Source organism: Cuculus canorus, chromosome 21 (assembly GCF_017976375.1).
Source record: "Cuculus canorus isolate bCucCan1 chromosome 21, bCucCan1.pri, whole genome shotgun sequence".
NCBI lineage: Eukaryota > Metazoa > Chordata > Aves > Cuculiformes > Cuculidae > Cuculus > Cuculus canorus.
Window position 1 is genome coordinate 8,367,582 of NC_071421.1, and position 17,196 is coordinate 8,384,777.

General features: G+C 48.5%; 1 protein-coding gene across 15 annotated transcripts in view; it reads left to right on the forward strand.

Moving 5' to 3' along the window:
• The window catches only part of EIF4G3 (eukaryotic translation initiation factor 4 gamma 3), a 155,229-nt gene extending 140,715 nt beyond the window's left edge, over positions 1-14,514 (forward strand). For all 15 annotated transcript variants that reach the window (XM_054085935.1, XM_054085936.1, XM_054085937.1 and 12 more), the window contains 9 exons: positions 701-816; positions 3,389-3,561; positions 5,652-5,777; positions 6,615-6,696; positions 9,063-9,161; positions 10,047-10,193; positions 10,920-11,001; positions 12,335-12,481; positions 13,401-14,514. In XM_054085935.1, the coding sequence (XP_053941910.1) occupies positions 701-816; positions 3,389-3,561; positions 5,652-5,777; positions 6,615-6,696; positions 9,063-9,161; positions 10,047-10,193; positions 10,920-11,001; positions 12,335-12,481; positions 13,401-13,582 (1,154 nt within the window). In that variant the 3' untranslated portion in view covers positions 13,583-14,514. The remainder of the gene's footprint in view (positions 1-700; positions 817-3,388; positions 3,562-5,651; positions 5,778-6,614; positions 6,697-9,062; positions 9,162-10,046; positions 10,194-10,919; positions 11,002-12,334; positions 12,482-13,400) is intronic.
• Positions 14,515-17,196: the final 2,682 nt, after the last annotated feature.

Here is a 17,196-nt window from a genome sequence, read left to right on the forward strand (position 1 = left end):
CAGCGTTAGTTATGCAGAAATGTTTCTTCAGTGCCCACGGAAGTCGTGTCTGCGTTGTCCAAACATTTCCCAGTCATTTGTGTCTGGAACAGACCGTGCATGGTATCCTTTTAGCACTGCGTTGTTGCCAGGCCTCATTGTGAGCAGGTCGCAGCACAGGCATTAGCACTCACAGTGGTGCCACAGCTCCCTCTTTTCAATCCTGGTGGCTTGATCTGATCCGTTAGCAAGAAAATACCGACATTCCCTGAGAACAGAACCTTGATTCTGCTCCTTCCCTGGGAGGCATCTAGGAACTGCTACAGCAAGGAGTGCATCTCCACTGCCACCACACAGCACACGCTCATCCTGAGCTGTGGGGCTTCAGTAAGAACTTCCTTGAGGCACTGAGGTTTTGGGGATGAGATCAGATTGCTTTGGGTTGCTGCCCATTGCAGTCTGCATGTTTTAGACTCGCAGCCTGCTGGTAACAGCTCAAAGTTCAGTTATTTGATGTTGTTCGAGGTGCTGCATCCCGTGTCACTGCCAACTGAGTTTCTCCGAGCAGGTTGATTTACAGAAACATTTGGGGAATGTAGCCAAGAAAGGAGTAACCCGTGCCCAGTTATGGGACAAGGAACACACCCTCCTCCAGTGACTGCTGTTTCCAGAATGTGATTTTCCTTTTCCAAACATGTTTTTTTTCTTATCTTTCTACCAGCCAAGCCGGAAGCTCCCCTAGCTCCAGCACAAGAAAAGCCTTCGCTATCAGAAGAGGAAATAGAGAGGAAATGCAAATCTATCATTGATGAGTTCTTGCATATTAATGATTTTAAGGTAAGCAAGATGAAAACCTCCCTTGCTCAAGTCCCACAGACTTCTCTGCAATGTTTTCTGTCCAGGAACAGGGTCTTTGAAAGCACCCAGCTCACGTCGAGGGAACAGAGTCAGTGGGGCTTGTTGAAATTTCACAGCAGCAGCAGCTCCATGAGTGGTTTTAGGACAGTTGTCCCTCAAACTTGTTTTCTACCCTGTTAGGAATAGGAAAAATAGCCCAGCGTGTGTGTTTTGAGTGGCGGGATGGACGTGTATCTGTCATGAATCACTGAGCAGCTCTGTAATAACAGCAATTTTGGAAGCAGAAAAGCTAGTGGGAAAACCAAATGCGGTTTTCGTTATCAAAGCATGTGCTGTCCTGATCCGAAGACAGATAAAGCGATACTAAATATTGAACAAACCACTCCAGAGTATTTTTAATAAATATTGAACATTACTAAGCAGCTGTCATCACTTCCTAGTTAAAGGCTGGCGTTTTTGTTTCCCTCGTAAATGGGTTTGCAACTCTGTTCAGGGAGTTTGCAGCTTGTTCAGGGAGTTTGCAGGAAGGGTGACGTTTGCTGCGAAGCTGGTTGGGCTAATCTTTTGCTCATATGAGATTAAAAAACCTGCCAGGTTTGAAACAGCAGCGCTGGGGAGTTCCTGAATTGGAACCCGAAGAGCAGAGGCGCTGCTCAGCCTTCACAGGGCTTCCAGTTAAAGTCACAGAATCACAAACCTGTTTAGGTTGGAAAAGAGCTTTGAGATTATTGAGGCCAAAAGTAAACCAAACATTGCCAAGTCTACCACTAAACCACGTCCCTGAGTGCCACATCTACACGGCTTTTGAACCCCTACAGGGATAGAGACTCCACCACTGCCCTGGGCAGCCTCTGCCAGGGCTTGACAACCCTTTCAAGGAAGGAATATATCCTAATATCCAACCTAAACCTCCCCTGGTGCAACTTGAGGCTGTTTCTGCTCATGCTGTCCCTTGTCCCTCGGGAGCAGAGCCCAACACCCGCCCCACCACAACCTCCTTTCCAGGAGCTGCAGAGAGCGATGAGGTGTCCCCTCAGCCTCCTCTTCTCCAGGCTAAACAGCCCCAGGGCCCTCAGCTGCCTCTCATAACCCTTGTTCTCCTGCCCCTTCCCCAGCTCCATTCCCTTCTCCAGACGTGCTCCAGCCCCTCAGTGTCTCTGTGGAATATCCTTATGGTGGCTTTGTTTGGGTTCGCATCTGGTAATGCAGAGAAATTATTAAATCCTGGTTTGGAGGAAAGCTTTATGCTCAGTGTGCCCTCCCGCGGGCCTGGCAGTCCCGGCAGGAGGAGCTGGGGATGGCCTGGCTGCTTAACAAAGAAGTTTCCAGCCCTTTTTCTTTTCGTAATAGCCTTCAAAGTTCAGCCCTGGGTTCTAGGCCTGAAGGCTGCTTCAGTTTCTCCGTGTGTGAATACAATGGTTTTTTTTATGGCTGGATGGAAGTAGAGGTGAATTGTGTTAGGCAAGCGCACCTCTGGTTAACGAAGTACATCAGCTCGAGCAGCTCGTTTGCATTAAGGGGTTACTTAGTGGTTGTAAAGCCTCAAGGTGCAGCGTGCAGCAAAGCTTCTGACTAATTCAGCTTGTGCTCATGTAGTGAGGCCGTGCGTGAGCGTGTTAATGTGGCAGAGAGCAGAGTGAGCAGCCGTTTCCCACGGGTTTAGTCTGCAGTGTTTAACCTGACAATGAATTAAAACTGCTGGGCTGCGTGCCGGCGTGCGGGGCAGCGGGGTCGGCCAGCAGCGTGTTCACCTCTCTGTCCTGGAGACTCCGGGATGTATCGGGTGCAGCTGCAGAAGAGCGCTGACCGAAGTGGACAGTCTGCGGCCATCAAACTGGTGACCACAATAAAAAGCTGTTCAGGCCTGGAGAAATGCCCTGGACGGCCAGGCGTGATCAGTGAAGGCATCACCCAAAGCAAAGAGCAAATCTGTTTGTCAGAAAGGCCCGTGAGATCCACAGGGCTCGACCTGGCAGGTCAGCAAAGGTCTTCGCTGATGACAGCGGAGATTTTTGGAGAGTGACATGGGGTGCGTCTCTGAAAGTCTCTATTTACATCTTTTATTCACTTAGGTACAAAATGCATGTGCCAGAATGTAGAAGCTTGATAAAGAGGAGATTTTCCTCCACCCACTTTCTGCTGCTCTGCTTGGGGTGGGTTTGTAACGCAGGCATCTCTCAGGTCAGGTTAGTAACGGATCCAACCTGACATCCTCTTTCTGACCTGGCTTGCTATTTGATGAAATAATAGGCATTTTGATGGCATCCAGAAGGCAATTCCTGTCCTTTTGCTGAGCAGCCAAACCGTACCCTGGAGCGTGATTGTATGTTTTAAAAATTCTTGCCTGTGTGGTATAAATTCTCATCTTTCTTTTTATTGTTACTCAGTTCCCATCTCAGGGGTGATCTGTGGTGGGTTTCACACAGCCTCATTCAGCACCTTTGCCTGCAGCTCCACCAAAACCTGAATTTTTTCACCCCTCTGTGATAGTAGAAAATGCTCTTCTGCCCCATTTTGTGATGGTTCTGGTTCTTGTTTGTTGTTCGAACAGGAAGCGATGCAGTGCGTGGAGGAGCTGAGCGCCCAGAACCTGCTGCCTGTGTTCGTGCGGGTGGGAGTGGAGTCGACCCTGGAGAGGAGCCAGATCACGAGGGATCACCTGGGCCAGTTACTGCACCAGCTGGTGCAGGCGGGCAAGCTGAACAAGCAGGATTTCTTCAAGGGGTTTGTATTCTGTGCCTTGAGACCGGCTGCTTTCTTAGGCAGTCGTTGCAGATGAGCAAGGGGTTGGAGAGGAATGGTTTCCCACTTTGCTTTGATCTCCTGCCTCCTCCACACATCCGATTTGAAGGTGTTTTTTCACCTGGGTGTATTTTATAAGCAATATTATTATCATAATACATTTTTAAGTATTACAAATGCTGTAGTGAACGTAAATATTTTTGTATTGATAGAAGTATTTATTCCTAAGCCCGCAGGTAAGTGGGTATTGAAATGTGTGTTTAGAGTTCCGTTCAGCGAGGCGTTTGTTGACGTTTGCACCAGCACTGAGTATGGTTAAAAGAGGAGGAAGCAGTCAAAAATCTTCACCTGGTGTTAACGCCTGGGAGCTGTGAAGCCCTGTGCATCCACAGAGCTGCAGCCGCTCTGCCACCGGTGAAACAGGCAATGCCGTTCCTCGGAAGAACTGTACTATGAGGAGTGGACGTGTCCTGGGAGAGCTGGGAAGGAGAATTCACACTGGATGTGGTATGAGACGGATCAGACCGTCCTCAGGACTTTCAGCCATGGGTTCATTCCAGCTCTCTGGGTTTTGTGTTCCTAGCCTGGATTTGAACTGGTATCTGATTGTTAAAGGAATCCATATTGCCAGGGAGGTCTCAGCACTGCTCGGTCCTTCCTGGAGCTCAGAGCAGTGTGAGTAAAACAGGGAAGAGCATGAAAAGCAGCCAGCGAATGAGCAGATGGAATAATGGTTTTGGATATGGAGTTTCTGGGTCGTCAACCCTGTCTTGCTGTGTTTATTTGAATCCCGTCTTGTGGTGCCACTGGCTGCTCTGATGGCGGTATCCCTGCGCCTGTCTCTGGCCGTGAATCTCACAGTGATGCAATCCAGAGAAAGTTTAGGCAGCCCAAGTTCAAAACCATACGGAACAACAGGAACAGATCCAGAGCCACGGGGAGTACGCTTGCCAGTGTCCACGCAGTGGTCAAAATGACTCGTTTGAAGTGATACATTTTCATAATGGATTGTGATTAAAGCCTTTCCTGTGTTTTCTGGAGTGTGGATTAGCGGTTGTGATGCCAAGTAAGTAGAATCTTGATGAAATAGTGGGACGCGCGGTCTGCCTGTGGCAGAAACACAGTGAAATGGCTCCTGCAGATGATGAAAGGGCGGGTGGTGTTCGGTGGGCACAGAAGAACAGCAGAACCCACTCTGCTTATTCATCCAAGATGAATTACTGGGTAATGAGGGGTTCTGGGATGCGCACTGGTCACAGAGCAAGTCTGGAGACATTCCCAACAGGAAACCAGCTTTGGGCAGAAACACTTGGACAAACCAAGGTTGGACTCGCAGCAGAAAACGTAAAGAACAAAGTGAAGGAGACGATTGCTGCATTTCAAGCACGAGAGAAAATGTGCATTTACAGGCACTGAACTCGACCCCAGGATTTTTGGGGTTTCCAGGGAGAAATGAATCATGATGAAAACCAGCAGGAGAGCCAGGAAACCAATCATTTTGTCCCAGCTGGTGGAAGCAAAGCCACCTGTGAGGCTTCTGTCAGAAAGAAGAGTTGTGAGCGATTCTGGGAGCTGTGTCCAGCTTTGGGAAGTGATCCTGTAACTCATCCTGATGCCTTTCCTGTTCCGGATGGAAACCTCCTTCTGCTGTAGTCAACATTTTTCTTGTGCTGGTTTACACGCTTACAGACCTTTTGCTGATTTTGTTTGGAATTCTGTCATTATTAACCCCCTTCAGAAAAAATTTGGGGTTTCAGAGGGCTCCATTTATGAGGTGATCTGTAGTTACAGACAAAAATGCTTTGTTTACTTTTACATTTTACTGGTTAGCAAAGTGATTGTTACTGGGATATAAGGATTGTTGTAAATGGAGCTTTCCTGGTTTTACGGCAGGCGATGCCTCTTCCACACACTCTCCATGCTACCACAACAAGACTCTCAATCCGGGCAGTTCGGAAGCCCCGGCAGCATCAGATGTCAGCTGTGCTCTTTGTTACCTTTGTGGTTTTCTTTTTCCTTTCCTTTTTTTTTTTTTTCACGCTTGATGTTTTTCCTTCTTTTTTTTTCTGCAGTTTTTTGGATACCTTGGAGATGGCAGATGACATGGCCATAGATATCCCCCATATCTGGTTGTACCTGGCTGAGTTGGTGACCCCTGTGTTAAAAGAAGGAGGAATCTCTATGAGAGAACTTCTACAGTAAGCGATGCTGTTCTTCTCTGCTGATTGCCTGGCTGTGCGGTCCTGTTTTCACAGTGCAGCTCCCCTTGGAAGCTCGGCTTCTCCGAGGAGCTGGTGAAAGGCTGTGGTGCCCTGCTCGGGATCGCAGTGGGCTGACAGCAGTGGTGGGAGGGAGCTTGCGGTTCCGCAGTAGCCCTTCAGGGGTGGAAGTTTTATCTGTAGATCTACTTCAATCCTCTCTGTTTCAGCTGAGCTTTAAAACGCCCTGGTGGTGTACAGTTAGAGTTGTTTGAGAGCGCACCGAGGCTCTGAGAGTTGGGTGTGAAGAGAGCGAGGTGTCGTGCAGGAGCATTCATCATAGAATCGTCATAAAATGGTTTGGGTTGGAAGGGGCCTTAAAGTCTCAGCGTGCCATAACTACCCCCGGGCATTGCCGTAAACAGGCACAAACCTTGCTTGCCAGACTGGAAACTGCTTCCAGGAGCAGAGTTTCTGTATTTTGTCCATGTCCTTGTATATTTGAGGATTAAGTGGAAGCCCATTGACTGGTTCCCTTTTCCTCTAAGCAGTGTATTAAGAAAAGAATAGCCTTTTCCCCCAAAAAAGGTCCTGCTACCGGATTGCAGCATCCCACAAATGTGAGTGGATTTGTCATCGTGTAAAAGTAAAGTCTCAGTAATCGGCCCAGTAGTGGCACGTGCGCTGCATCCCCAAAGTCCCTTTTGCTCAGCAGTGCTAGAAAGCAAATCCTTTCAGAAGTCGAAGGGGATTCCTCCATCAGTTTGATCACTACCCCTCGCCTCACATTCCAAATTCAAATTGTAAGGAAAAATATCTGGCTTTCTTTCATTCTAGAGAATTTAGCAAACCTTTGCTTCCTGTGGGAAGAGCCGGCGTCTTGCTTGCTGAAATCTTGCACCTTCTATGCAAACAAATGGTGAGTGTCCGGGTGTGCTGGGAGACGGGAGCAGGATGCAGCGAGCACACATTTATGCATGAAGCCTACACGTGGAGCTGTTTAGGGATGGGCCGGCCCGGCCAGATAACCTAGGAAACTGCCTCTTCACTCCCAGTTCCAAACCAAGCTTCCCAAGGTGCCAAAAAGCTGAGTTAACTCCTTTTTCTCGTCGCTTTTCCCTTTTGCAGGTACCTTTGCGCCTGGCTTCTTGCAGAAGCTAGAGTGCTGGCGTACTGCACGAGGGCCGTTCGCCAGGTATTTCTGGGCTGACCAGAAGCAGCAAGTGCCGTGAATCTTGCGAGAGAGCTCTTCTTGCAGACCGGAGAGGTTTGGATAAGCTTCAGATGGCCTCGGGGACTTCTGGGTGCTTATCCAAACCAAACCTGCCGACTCTTAGGATGCACCCGTCACTAGGGGTAGAGACACCATCTCACTCTGTCACCCTCTCCTCTCTGGGATTTAGAATTCCCAGAGCTCTTACACACCTCACAGCCGTGCGTCCCAGCGGTTTGATGGTTTCCCTATAATCCTGTTTCCATTTTTTGTTTCTTTTTTTTTTAACCCAGCTCAGTGTCACACACTGGACAGTGTCTGTTTTCAACCCCATAAAACCCCTCACTTCCCTTTTGGTTCTTTTTGTTGAAGTACACATTCAACTGAGGTTGAACGTCCCAAGAGCGTTTTGATCTAGCAGTGCAAAAAGTGACTTATATTGATTTATTTAACCTGCGTTTGGACAGTGACTGCCGTTTATTATTCTGTTTTGCAGAAGAAAAGCTGCCGTGCTCTGGGGGCTGAAGCACAGGCTTGGGTTTCTGTCTCTGCCACAGATTTTTAATTCAGTCTTGTCCAGGCCAGTACCTGGACTTGGGGATTTCAGTGTATTTAATGTGTTTTCTGTAATTCCTGTATCAAAATCTTAGACTTATAGAACGGTTTGGGTTGGAAGGGACCTCAAAGCCCATCCAGTCCCAACCCTGCCATGGGCAGGGACCCCTCCCACTGGATCAGGGGCTCCAAGCCCCATCCAACCTGGCCTGGAACCCCTCCAGGGATGGGGCAGCCACCACTGCTCTGGGCAACCTGGGCCAGGGCCTCCCCACCCTCGCAGCAAAACATTTCTGCCTAAGATCTCATCTAAATCTTCCCTCTTTTGGCTGAAAACTGTTCCCCTCATCCTGTCCCTGCACTCCCTGATCCAGAGCCCCTCCCCAGCTTTCCTGGAGCCCCTTTCAGCCCTGGAAGCTGCTCAGAGGTCTCTCCGCAGCCTCCTCTTCTCCAGACGGAACAACCCCAACTCTCTCAGCCTGTCCTTACAGCAGAGGTTCTCCAGCCCTCAGATCATCTCCATGGCCTTCTCTGAATCCGTTCCAACAGTTCCATATTCTTCTAGTTTTGGGGATTCCAGAACTTGAATGCAAGACTCCAGGTGGGGTCTCACGAGAGAGGAGAAGAGGGGGAGAATCCCCTTCGTCACCCTGCTGGCTATGTTCTTTTGATGCAGCTCCGGACACAGTTGGTTTCTGAGCTGCGAGCACACATTGCAGCTTATGTCAAGCTTCTCACGTACCAAACTCCCAGGTCCTTCTTGGCAGGGCTGCTCTAGATTGTGTTGTCCCCCAGCCTGTGCTGAAACCACAGATTGTCCCTCGCTCATGCAGGTGGCATAGGTGAAGGATTTTACAAAGCATTTAGGTGAAAAGAGCTGGTCATTCACAGTGGTTTTGTTCTTGTCAGGATTGTGTATGTGCCGCCTTAGGTCAGCGTGATGTTAGGGCATGTGGAAGGGTGAACTCTGTGTGTTGCAAGGAGCTTTTCCCAAGATCTGCCATAAATCCTAGGAACTGAAGAGTCAACTGAGTGTTATGTACTGGAATGTGAGGCTTCGTCTCTGCACATTAAAAAGACATGTAAATAGTTATTTTCTTAAGGCACCTAAATTAGCTGCCAGTACCTTAATGTCAAGGCGGGGGAGAGTGAGTCACGGAGAAAGTTAATGGCAGAGGTAGAACCTAAGTCATCCCACGGTTGTGGGAAACCGTGCCCTGTTCCGATGTGTCACTTGTCATGGGTAACCTCTGGCTGAAGCTGTTGCGAACCCCACATGTGTTGCCTTGTTTAACTGCCCATCACCACGTGTTTGACCACTTGACAAGATGCGTGTCCCTGTGGCAGGGCTGCATATGTGATCCCTCTTGCACGGGGTTTCTGGATGTGTTCACTTCATTGCGAGGCATCTGAAATGGTTCCACATTTCTCCTGACACAGCTGCACCGCTCTGGCTCGCAAAAGCTCCCCTGGTTGTCTCTCAAGTCTTTCAAATGAACCAACTCTTTGTGTTTCAGAGCCATAAGAAAGTGGGAGCCTTATGGAGGGAGACTGGCCTCAGTTGGAAGGATTTCCTACCCGAAGGGGATGATGTACATACCTTTCTCGCGGAACACGTGAGTCCACAGCATGTGTCCGCTTAACGGGTTTGGCACATTGATTTTTGACCCCTTGTCCTGGTTGTTCCTTCATTCTTGTGTATCGTTGGTGTGGGACGTGGGGTGACACAAGTGCCTCGCCAAGTCAGGGTTAGATTGTTCCAGCACCTCCTTTCTGAAACCCTGGGAGGATGGGCTTGTCCCCTCTGATCCCAGGCACACTTCTTCCGACAGCCAGCTTCCTCAAGGAGATCTCTTTTTCCAGCTGGGGAAAATGAACTCGGGAATGAGCGTTACAGCAAGGAGAGACCATCTGCAGTAGGGCAGGAATAAGCAATAGTTATTCACTCATCCCACCTTGCGTTATGATCCCGAGAGGTTCACAACCAGGGCTTATGGAGGGCACCTTGCACCTCCAGCTGGTGGAAGTTCCAAGTGGAGCTCCAAGTGATCCACAGCCCTGTTTTAGCAGTTGGGAAGTGCTGCGCTGCAGGAAATGAAGTGGATTACAGAGGCCTGGGGCTCGGAGAGGGGACCGCAGATCCTCTGTCGTGTTTGGCAATGGACTGGAGCGTTCAGTGCAGTTTCTTTGAGCGAATGCCAGCTCTGATAACTGCATTCCAGCTCCCCGTCATTTGAGATGCACTTTGTTTTGTGCACGGTCATATTGTGCGGGGCTGGATCTGCTCTGGGATGCCGGGTTGTCTTTGTGGGATAACATCGTTTCCACGTGTTTGCAAAATGCTTTGGAAGAGAAAAAGTATATAAATCGTTGTAATGATAACTTAGCAGCTGAAAGATGCCAGGAAGCAGAATGAAGCGTGGCTCACTGCCTCAGTGTGCTGTAATTCCGCACAGGAAAGTATATTTAACTAATTCTCCTCATCACTTCTGGTGTTGCAGAAGTTGGACTTCACGGAGTCTGACTGTTCCAGTTCCTCAGAAGCACTTTCAGAGAAAGAACTCTCTGCGGAAGAGCTGAGCAAGCAGCTAGAAAAACTCATCGTCGAGGACAAGGCGAACGATGAACAAATCTTTGACTGGGTAGAGGTACAAAGACTATTTTCACCCTCCCTGCACACAGCTCATTAACTGCTTTCATTGGTATTTTATCACCTAAAGGAGCATCTCTGAGGGCTCCTCCGAGGCACAGGACCCGAAAATCATTAGGTCTGTGCAATCAACACTGCTAAAGAATTAAGATGTGAAATATAATCAGTCATTTATTTCGAAGTAAGCTGTAGGGAGAAAGAATTTTAGCCATGTTAACATACAGCTGTGTAGCTGCCTTTTAAACGCTGCAGAGTTTTTGACTCCCAACACTGTTTCTGGGGACTTTAGAGGGAGTACACAGCTTCATTCTTACTTCCCAAGAGAAAAGGTAAAGGCTTCTCATGGCTTTTTGCAACATAACTACCAAATTCCTCCTGCTGTGATGCCAAAACGTCCCAGGCAGTCACTGAGGGTGCCTGTACCATTCCCAGTGCCTGGGACCAGCAAGTGTGAAAGAAAGAAAAAGGAAAAGAAACAGAAGCCCTGCCAACCCCCTGACCTTGCCCTTGTCTCTGGCTGCACCCTCTAAGCCAGATTTTAAATCCAGTGTCTGAAATGATACCCGACCCGATTCATTTAGGTCTGCAGGGCACTGCAGAGCTGGATTCCTCTGTGGCAGCTTTTGGTGCACTTAAACTTGCTGCCAAACGCAGCGGTGGTGTTTGGAAATGGTCGCTCTCGTGCAGCGGCATGTTTAACCTGTCCATTTACTCTTGATTTCAGGCTAATCTAGATGAAAGCCAGATGAGTTCACCTACATTCCTTAGAGCTTTAATGACAGCAGTTTGTAAAGCAGCTATTATAGGTGAGTAACTCGCAATGAAAACGCCCAATGTGCAAAGGATTCTTGTGTATTTTTCAGGTTTGGGTCACTTTTCCCTCCCCTGAGGCTGCTTTTTATCGCACCCTAAGACTCTTGCACCATGTTGAATCCTAGTGCTGGAGCGGGATGTCCGTCCCCTGCCACAGCCGGGCGCTTTGTCGGTTACAGAGTTGTGGAGGCCCTGGTGTGTCCTGGTGCCCTCGCGTGAGCAGGCATTGCAGATGATCTGAGTAACACCAGATTGTTCTTTGATTTTCCTAATGAAGGTGGCAATGTGCTAGACATTAAGACAATGAGCATTGCCACGCATGGTGCTCTGCCGTCGCAGATTGCCACATGCGAGTTGGAAGCATGGGTTGCAGAAGAGAAGCCAGCCTGTATCTCTGTCTTGTTCATAGTTTTATGTCCCAAGTTGGAATTTTGGAAAGAAGGTTTCTGTGGATTATTGAGTGTACAGCAGTCGGCTGGAAACGGAGGGAAGGGCAGGCTCCCAGTTGGCCATGTGAGCCTCGGACCCTCGGGGCTGGAGTGAAGTGCAACCAGAAACATCTGGTCCGTTCAGTTTGTTTGATTTAACTTTACTGTTGGCATCTGGCAAGGCAAAAAATTGTGCTTGTAAAACACTCACTTCTGCTCTTAGCTGAGTCTCGCTTGGTGGAGAGAGTGGCCTGAGCCAGCTCCTTTCTTCCTAAGAACAGAACCCGTCTGATGCCACCTAGTGTCAACGGCAGAATGGCCCAGGATCCGATTCCAAATGCTAAGGGATCCCTGCTGTGTTTCAGGAACATCTTGTTCTGTTTTTTGTTCTGACCTTGCTTCTAATTGAGGGGTTTTCCCTGTTGTTTTCAAAACACCACTTAATTGTCTAGCATGATCTACTGAAAGAGGCGGAATTATTTATCCTTGTTGCTGATGGACTTTGAATGTGTATTTTTATACATCTCTGATTTCCTGTGCCGAGTGCAGTTTATGATTCTGTGTCTGCCTTCATAGTTTTAAGAAAAACAATGTACTTTACTAAAAGTCCACTCTATAACTGAAATTTTAGCCCTAGCCATTGTTGGAGATCCAGTTGTCCCCAGGCTGCGTAGGGCCAGAGGCACTGTGCGTCCTGGTTGAATTTGGGAAACTGGAAGAACCAAGACTTGCAGAAAAAGACAGAGATTAGAAATATTTCCTGTTGTTTCTCATCCTCTCTTTTCTCTCTTGCGCTGGTTTGTATCTGTGATTTCTAGTTGAGTAAATAAAGGTGGTAAAAGATCCGCCCGTGCTGCCATGTGCCCAAGCTGACGCTGTTTTCCTCTCTTCCCCTCAGCGGACTCTTCCAGCTTCCGTGTGGACACTGCTGTGATCAAACAGAGGGTGCCGATCTTACTCAAGTACCTGGACTCGGACACGGAGAAGGAACTACAAGCACTTTATGCACTACAAGCATCAATAGTAAAACTTGATCAGCCTCCTAGTAAGTGTCACCTCTCTGCTGGGGTTTGAACCCTGACAATGCAAGGAAAGGTTGTTTCCACGAGGGTAAAGCCCAGTGGTAGCAGCTGGAAGGCGATGTGCTTTTCCGTACCTTTGTATGTAGTAGGTGGGAGCAAATGGTGCTTTCTGCTTGCCCCAACAGCAGCTCTTAGAGCAGGGCGGGTCCCCACGTGCTCGGCCGTATGCCGACTCTTCTCTTGGTGGCTCCTGCAAGCAGTGCAGAAGGGAGGATGAAGCTCTGTGGATAAAAAGAAAGGGAAAAAAGAGCAGTAAACCAATCTGTTGAGTTTACAATACCTGGGCAGGTGAGAGCGCTGGCGTCACTGCATTGCTGTGGCCTTGGAGGAGTAAAATGAGTTGGACAGTGATGAGTCCTGTCCCAGAGGCACCGCAGAAAGCTTGTTGGAAGAGAGGTGGATGAGTTTTCAAAGCAACCTGGATTCCCAGAGGCTGCAGCACAAAGTCAGAGATGCCTGACTTGATCATCCTTTGCTTTAAGGTGCTGGTGGTTTGTTATCCTCCCGCTGAGCCACCAGGAATCCAGGGTTGGAGAGGAGCCAGGCTGCCGGGGTCGGCAGCCCAGTGGGAACAGGATGGGCTTCTGTGGACTTGCTTGCCGGCCAGTATCCAGATAACACATTCCCATGGCTGCTTTTGCAGCTTTCCCTTTTCTGCGGAGCATGTGTTACCCAACAGCATTAGAGGGACCCATTTTCCTTCTCAGCTGTGTGCAGCCAGCCGGGAAGCAATAACTCAGTAACAGGCCTTCCTTTGCCTTGTGCCTGCATCCCTCTTGTTAAAGGTCACATTAATCCCCTTATCCGTATCTGCGTTTTTGTCTGCCGGCTGGGCCCGCGTGGCGCTGACAGCTGTTCTCTCCTGTTATTCCATTATCGCAGATTTGTTGCGGATGTTTTTCGATTGCCTGTACGACGAGGAGGTAATATCGGAGGATGCCTTCTACAAGTGGGAAAGCAGCAAAGACCCAGCGGAACAGAACGGGAAAGGAGTAGCGCTCAAATCTGTCACGGCGTTCTTCACGTGGCTACGAGAGGCCGAAGAGGAGTCGGAGGATAATTAAAACTTAAAATACAGATAAAAAAAAAAAAAAAGGAAAAAAAAAAGAAACAGTTTAAGTATTTTTTTAAGGAGTTTCACGTCTTCGCCAATCACAGTGCAGCAAAGGCCAATTCTCGCGCAGAGCCCCCTTCCCCACACACGCACGAGTGGGAGAGGTCAAATAGATCCAGGCAAAGGTGAACATGGAGGAAACAAAAAGGTACTTGAAAAACAAAACAGTAAACTTCAAACCTGAGGGCGGGAGCACTAAACCAAAATACATGTGTTATTTATAGAAAATATTTTCTGTTTTAATCTTTTTTTTTTTCTCTTTTCTTTTTAAACAAGGACTCATATTGCAAAAAAAACACAGCGCGAAACAAATCTGTTTAGCAAAAAAAAACCAAAAGTTGAAAACTTTTAATTTATTATTTTAAGGACTGCAAATGCCAGTGTAATTTTTAAATTTGCAGTTTCTGTAAACAAATTGTATAATAGAACAAAAGCAGAGAAATAAATTTCCCTCCCCTTCATACGCAGTTTTGTTTCAGAGCATGATAAACAGACAGACGTTTCGAGGGGGTTGGGGTAAGCTTGATGAGGAAGAGATCCTTTTTTTGTTTTTTTTAATTGTCATCAGATTTTTCTGCCTGCTTCTCAGCTCGCTTCTGAAATTTAAAAAGAAAATAGTAATCCAAACGTACATAACCTTGGAATGGAAGGAAATGCATTCGAGAAAAAACGCTGTGGACCAGAGTGCTCCGAAAATAATTCATTGAAAACAGTGCTACCCCAGGGAAAAAAAGTCCTAGTGATACTTTGGAACCTTTAGAGCGACTTTAAGGCTTGTAAATACATAGAACAAATATTTAAAAAACAAACAAACAAAAAAGACAAAAAAAAGAAATTGACTCAATACTATTTCTTTTCACTTTCAAAATATAAAAGAACAAAATAAAGACAAACATTGCAAGTTTAAAAGAAAATAAAACGACTTCTCCTTTGACAGCTGCTGAATGTGTGCCCCCCTCTGAGCGGTGCTGGCTTCCTTGCAGGGTGTAGGTCCTCGGTTCCAAGTTGTGTACATATAGCGTGTGTCTGTGTGTGTCTACCAAAAAAAAGAGGGGTGAGAGCAGTTGTCGTTTCAAAACACTGAGGGGGTTGCTGCTGGGGAGACCTTTTCTGCAGAGAGAACTGAACGGCGGGCGGCTCTACCTGTAGGTGTGGTTGGTTCCTTGCCGCGAGGCTGGGAGACGTCCTCGGGGCACACGGTGTCTGCTCCCAGCTCTGTTTGTCCAGCCCTGCGGCTGCGGTCGCTCTCTCTTGTGACTTGGATGGGTGGCTTGGGACCCTGGAAGCTGCAGAGGTCACAGCCACTGGAGCAGAGAAGCGACAGCCCTTCGCCATGGCTTCTGCGTCCACTGTCGTCCGGCCTCTGCCGTTGCCTTCCCCTCTGCCGGGTGCCTTGCTCTGCCTGTGGAGCCCACAGACCCATCTGGGGAAAGAGGAAAGCACCCTACACAAGTCGAGAGGTGGAACAAGCGCTGCCGTGCTGTTCCCAGCTCTGCCTGCCCCGTGACGGTGTCTGGAGCGCGAGCGCAGATGGGTACAGCGGTGACTTCACAGCACAGCTGGAGCCCAAAGGTTCTCCATGCCCAAAGGGACCTCACCTGTGCCCCAACGCTGCGCAGTCCTCCAAAACTGAGCTGCTGCTGAGCGCGTTGAGTCTCTCGTGTGTCTCTCTCCAACAACCAAAGATGACCCACTGGCTCTCACTGTGAAGAAGCATCTACCATGACACGGTCTGCAAAGGTTGTGAAGCCCCAACACGTGATTTGTGAACTGTGGTCCCCGGACCTCGAGTGAGCTGTGGAGTATTTGCTGGTGGTCTGCAGCCCTGGCTGCTCACATGATGCTGTCGTCTTCTTTCCAGCTGCTAAATCACTTCTTTTTAAAAAAAAACAGGAAAAAAAAACAAGAAAAAAAAAAAGCTACAAATACATTAAATACTTTCCTAATCTTACTTTTACATGTAAAGAATTGCTGTACTCGCATAAGGATGTTATTTGATCACCAGGGGGAAGGGAGGAGGGTGCCTGGTTGTGGCTGGAGGGGAGATGTCTACGAGATGCTTTCCCTGTTAACGTGTTCCACGCCATGACTCTAAGCGAGAGAATCCGTGGCCTACAACACTAGAGCATTGTTTGGGTTTTTTTTAGTAACAATAAAACACTTTTCTCTGATGTTTTGTTAAAAAAGAAAGAAAGAAAGAAAATATTCTTGCCCGTAATGTATGGATCTGTACACGTCCCAGTCCTTGGCCTCAGCCACTTCCTCCCGGCGTTGCAGTGCTGGTGGCAGGCGCTGTCAAGATCTCCAGAAGCTGGTGGTCAGGGACGCCTGCCCAGCGGGTCCCAAGCTGTGTGTGTTAAAGCTCCACAGGAGAGCACGTGGGTGCTTTGCTCACAAAAGTCACTTTTCAGCCAGACCGTGAGCAGGTTCATGGTTTGTAGCGTTTGAATTAAAAAGATGTGAGTTTGTATGTAAACGAGGCCACATATTTGCCAAGTCAGTGTGTGTACCTGAAGAATTTACCCTCGTGTCGGATCCCGCTGGGAACATGAGCGTGTGACACCAGAGCCACCCATGCAGGGACTGTGGTTTATTTATCAATTGCCTTGAATCAGAAAGGAAGAACTTGCTGGAGCCTGTGCCCAGTCCCGTGGGTCAAAGTGTGTCAGGGCAGGGCAGTTTGTTTGGGGACCTCGAATCTTTTGTCTGCAAGAGCTGGAAAACCACTGGTTGGAATGGGAACTGTGAGACTGTGAGTAGAGGAGAGATGAGAAAGTTTCTTCCCTCCTTGTTTGAGCTTCTAATGTTAAAGGTTTGGGCAGCGGTGAGGACGTGCCCTGTGCGTGTCCTGTAAAGGCTGGGAGGGGAGTTTGCAGAGGCGCTCAGGTTTGCAGAGGTGATAAGGTTTTTTCTGGCATTCCCCAAAGGCTCTGAACAGGTGGGTTTGTGGCGGGACAAGCTTTCTGTGTTCTGGAGCAGAGTCTGTTCCTCTCTGAGCACATCGAGGTCTCCCGCAGTGGGTGTGTTACCTCAAGGTGCGGCTTTCCCAGATGGCCCCGCAAGGAGCGTGTCTAACATCCTTCTTGGACAGAAACTGTTTCCTCTGCTCCCTTTGCGCTGCTCACCCCGTGCCGCTGCTTCCCTGCACCCCTCCTTTTCAGTTGCCTTCTGGATCAGGGTGGGTTTGTAGCTGTTGTGGCTCCTTGGGATGTGGCTCATGGGCCTGGAAGATGCTTGCCGCACATCTCCTGAAGGGTATTAAAATGCAAATACCTGTAAGAGATCTATGAAACAGAAAACGGGATCATAATTACAAGGGCTTCCCATGGGAATGTGATTTATGGGAGCCTTCTTTTATGGAGGTGAGGAGAAGTGAGCAGTGGTTATTCCTGCCTGGTGTCGTAGCAAAGCCTAAGTTCAAGGACAGCAAATTTCCACCGAGGATACTGAAGGGTTTGAGCATGTAGGGTTTTTTTTCTCCCAGCCTTGGTTGTGTAAGGTGTTAAAACACATCTTCTGGGCAGGCTGGTGAGCGTGGCAAGGAGTTAATGCAGCTTGGCAGGA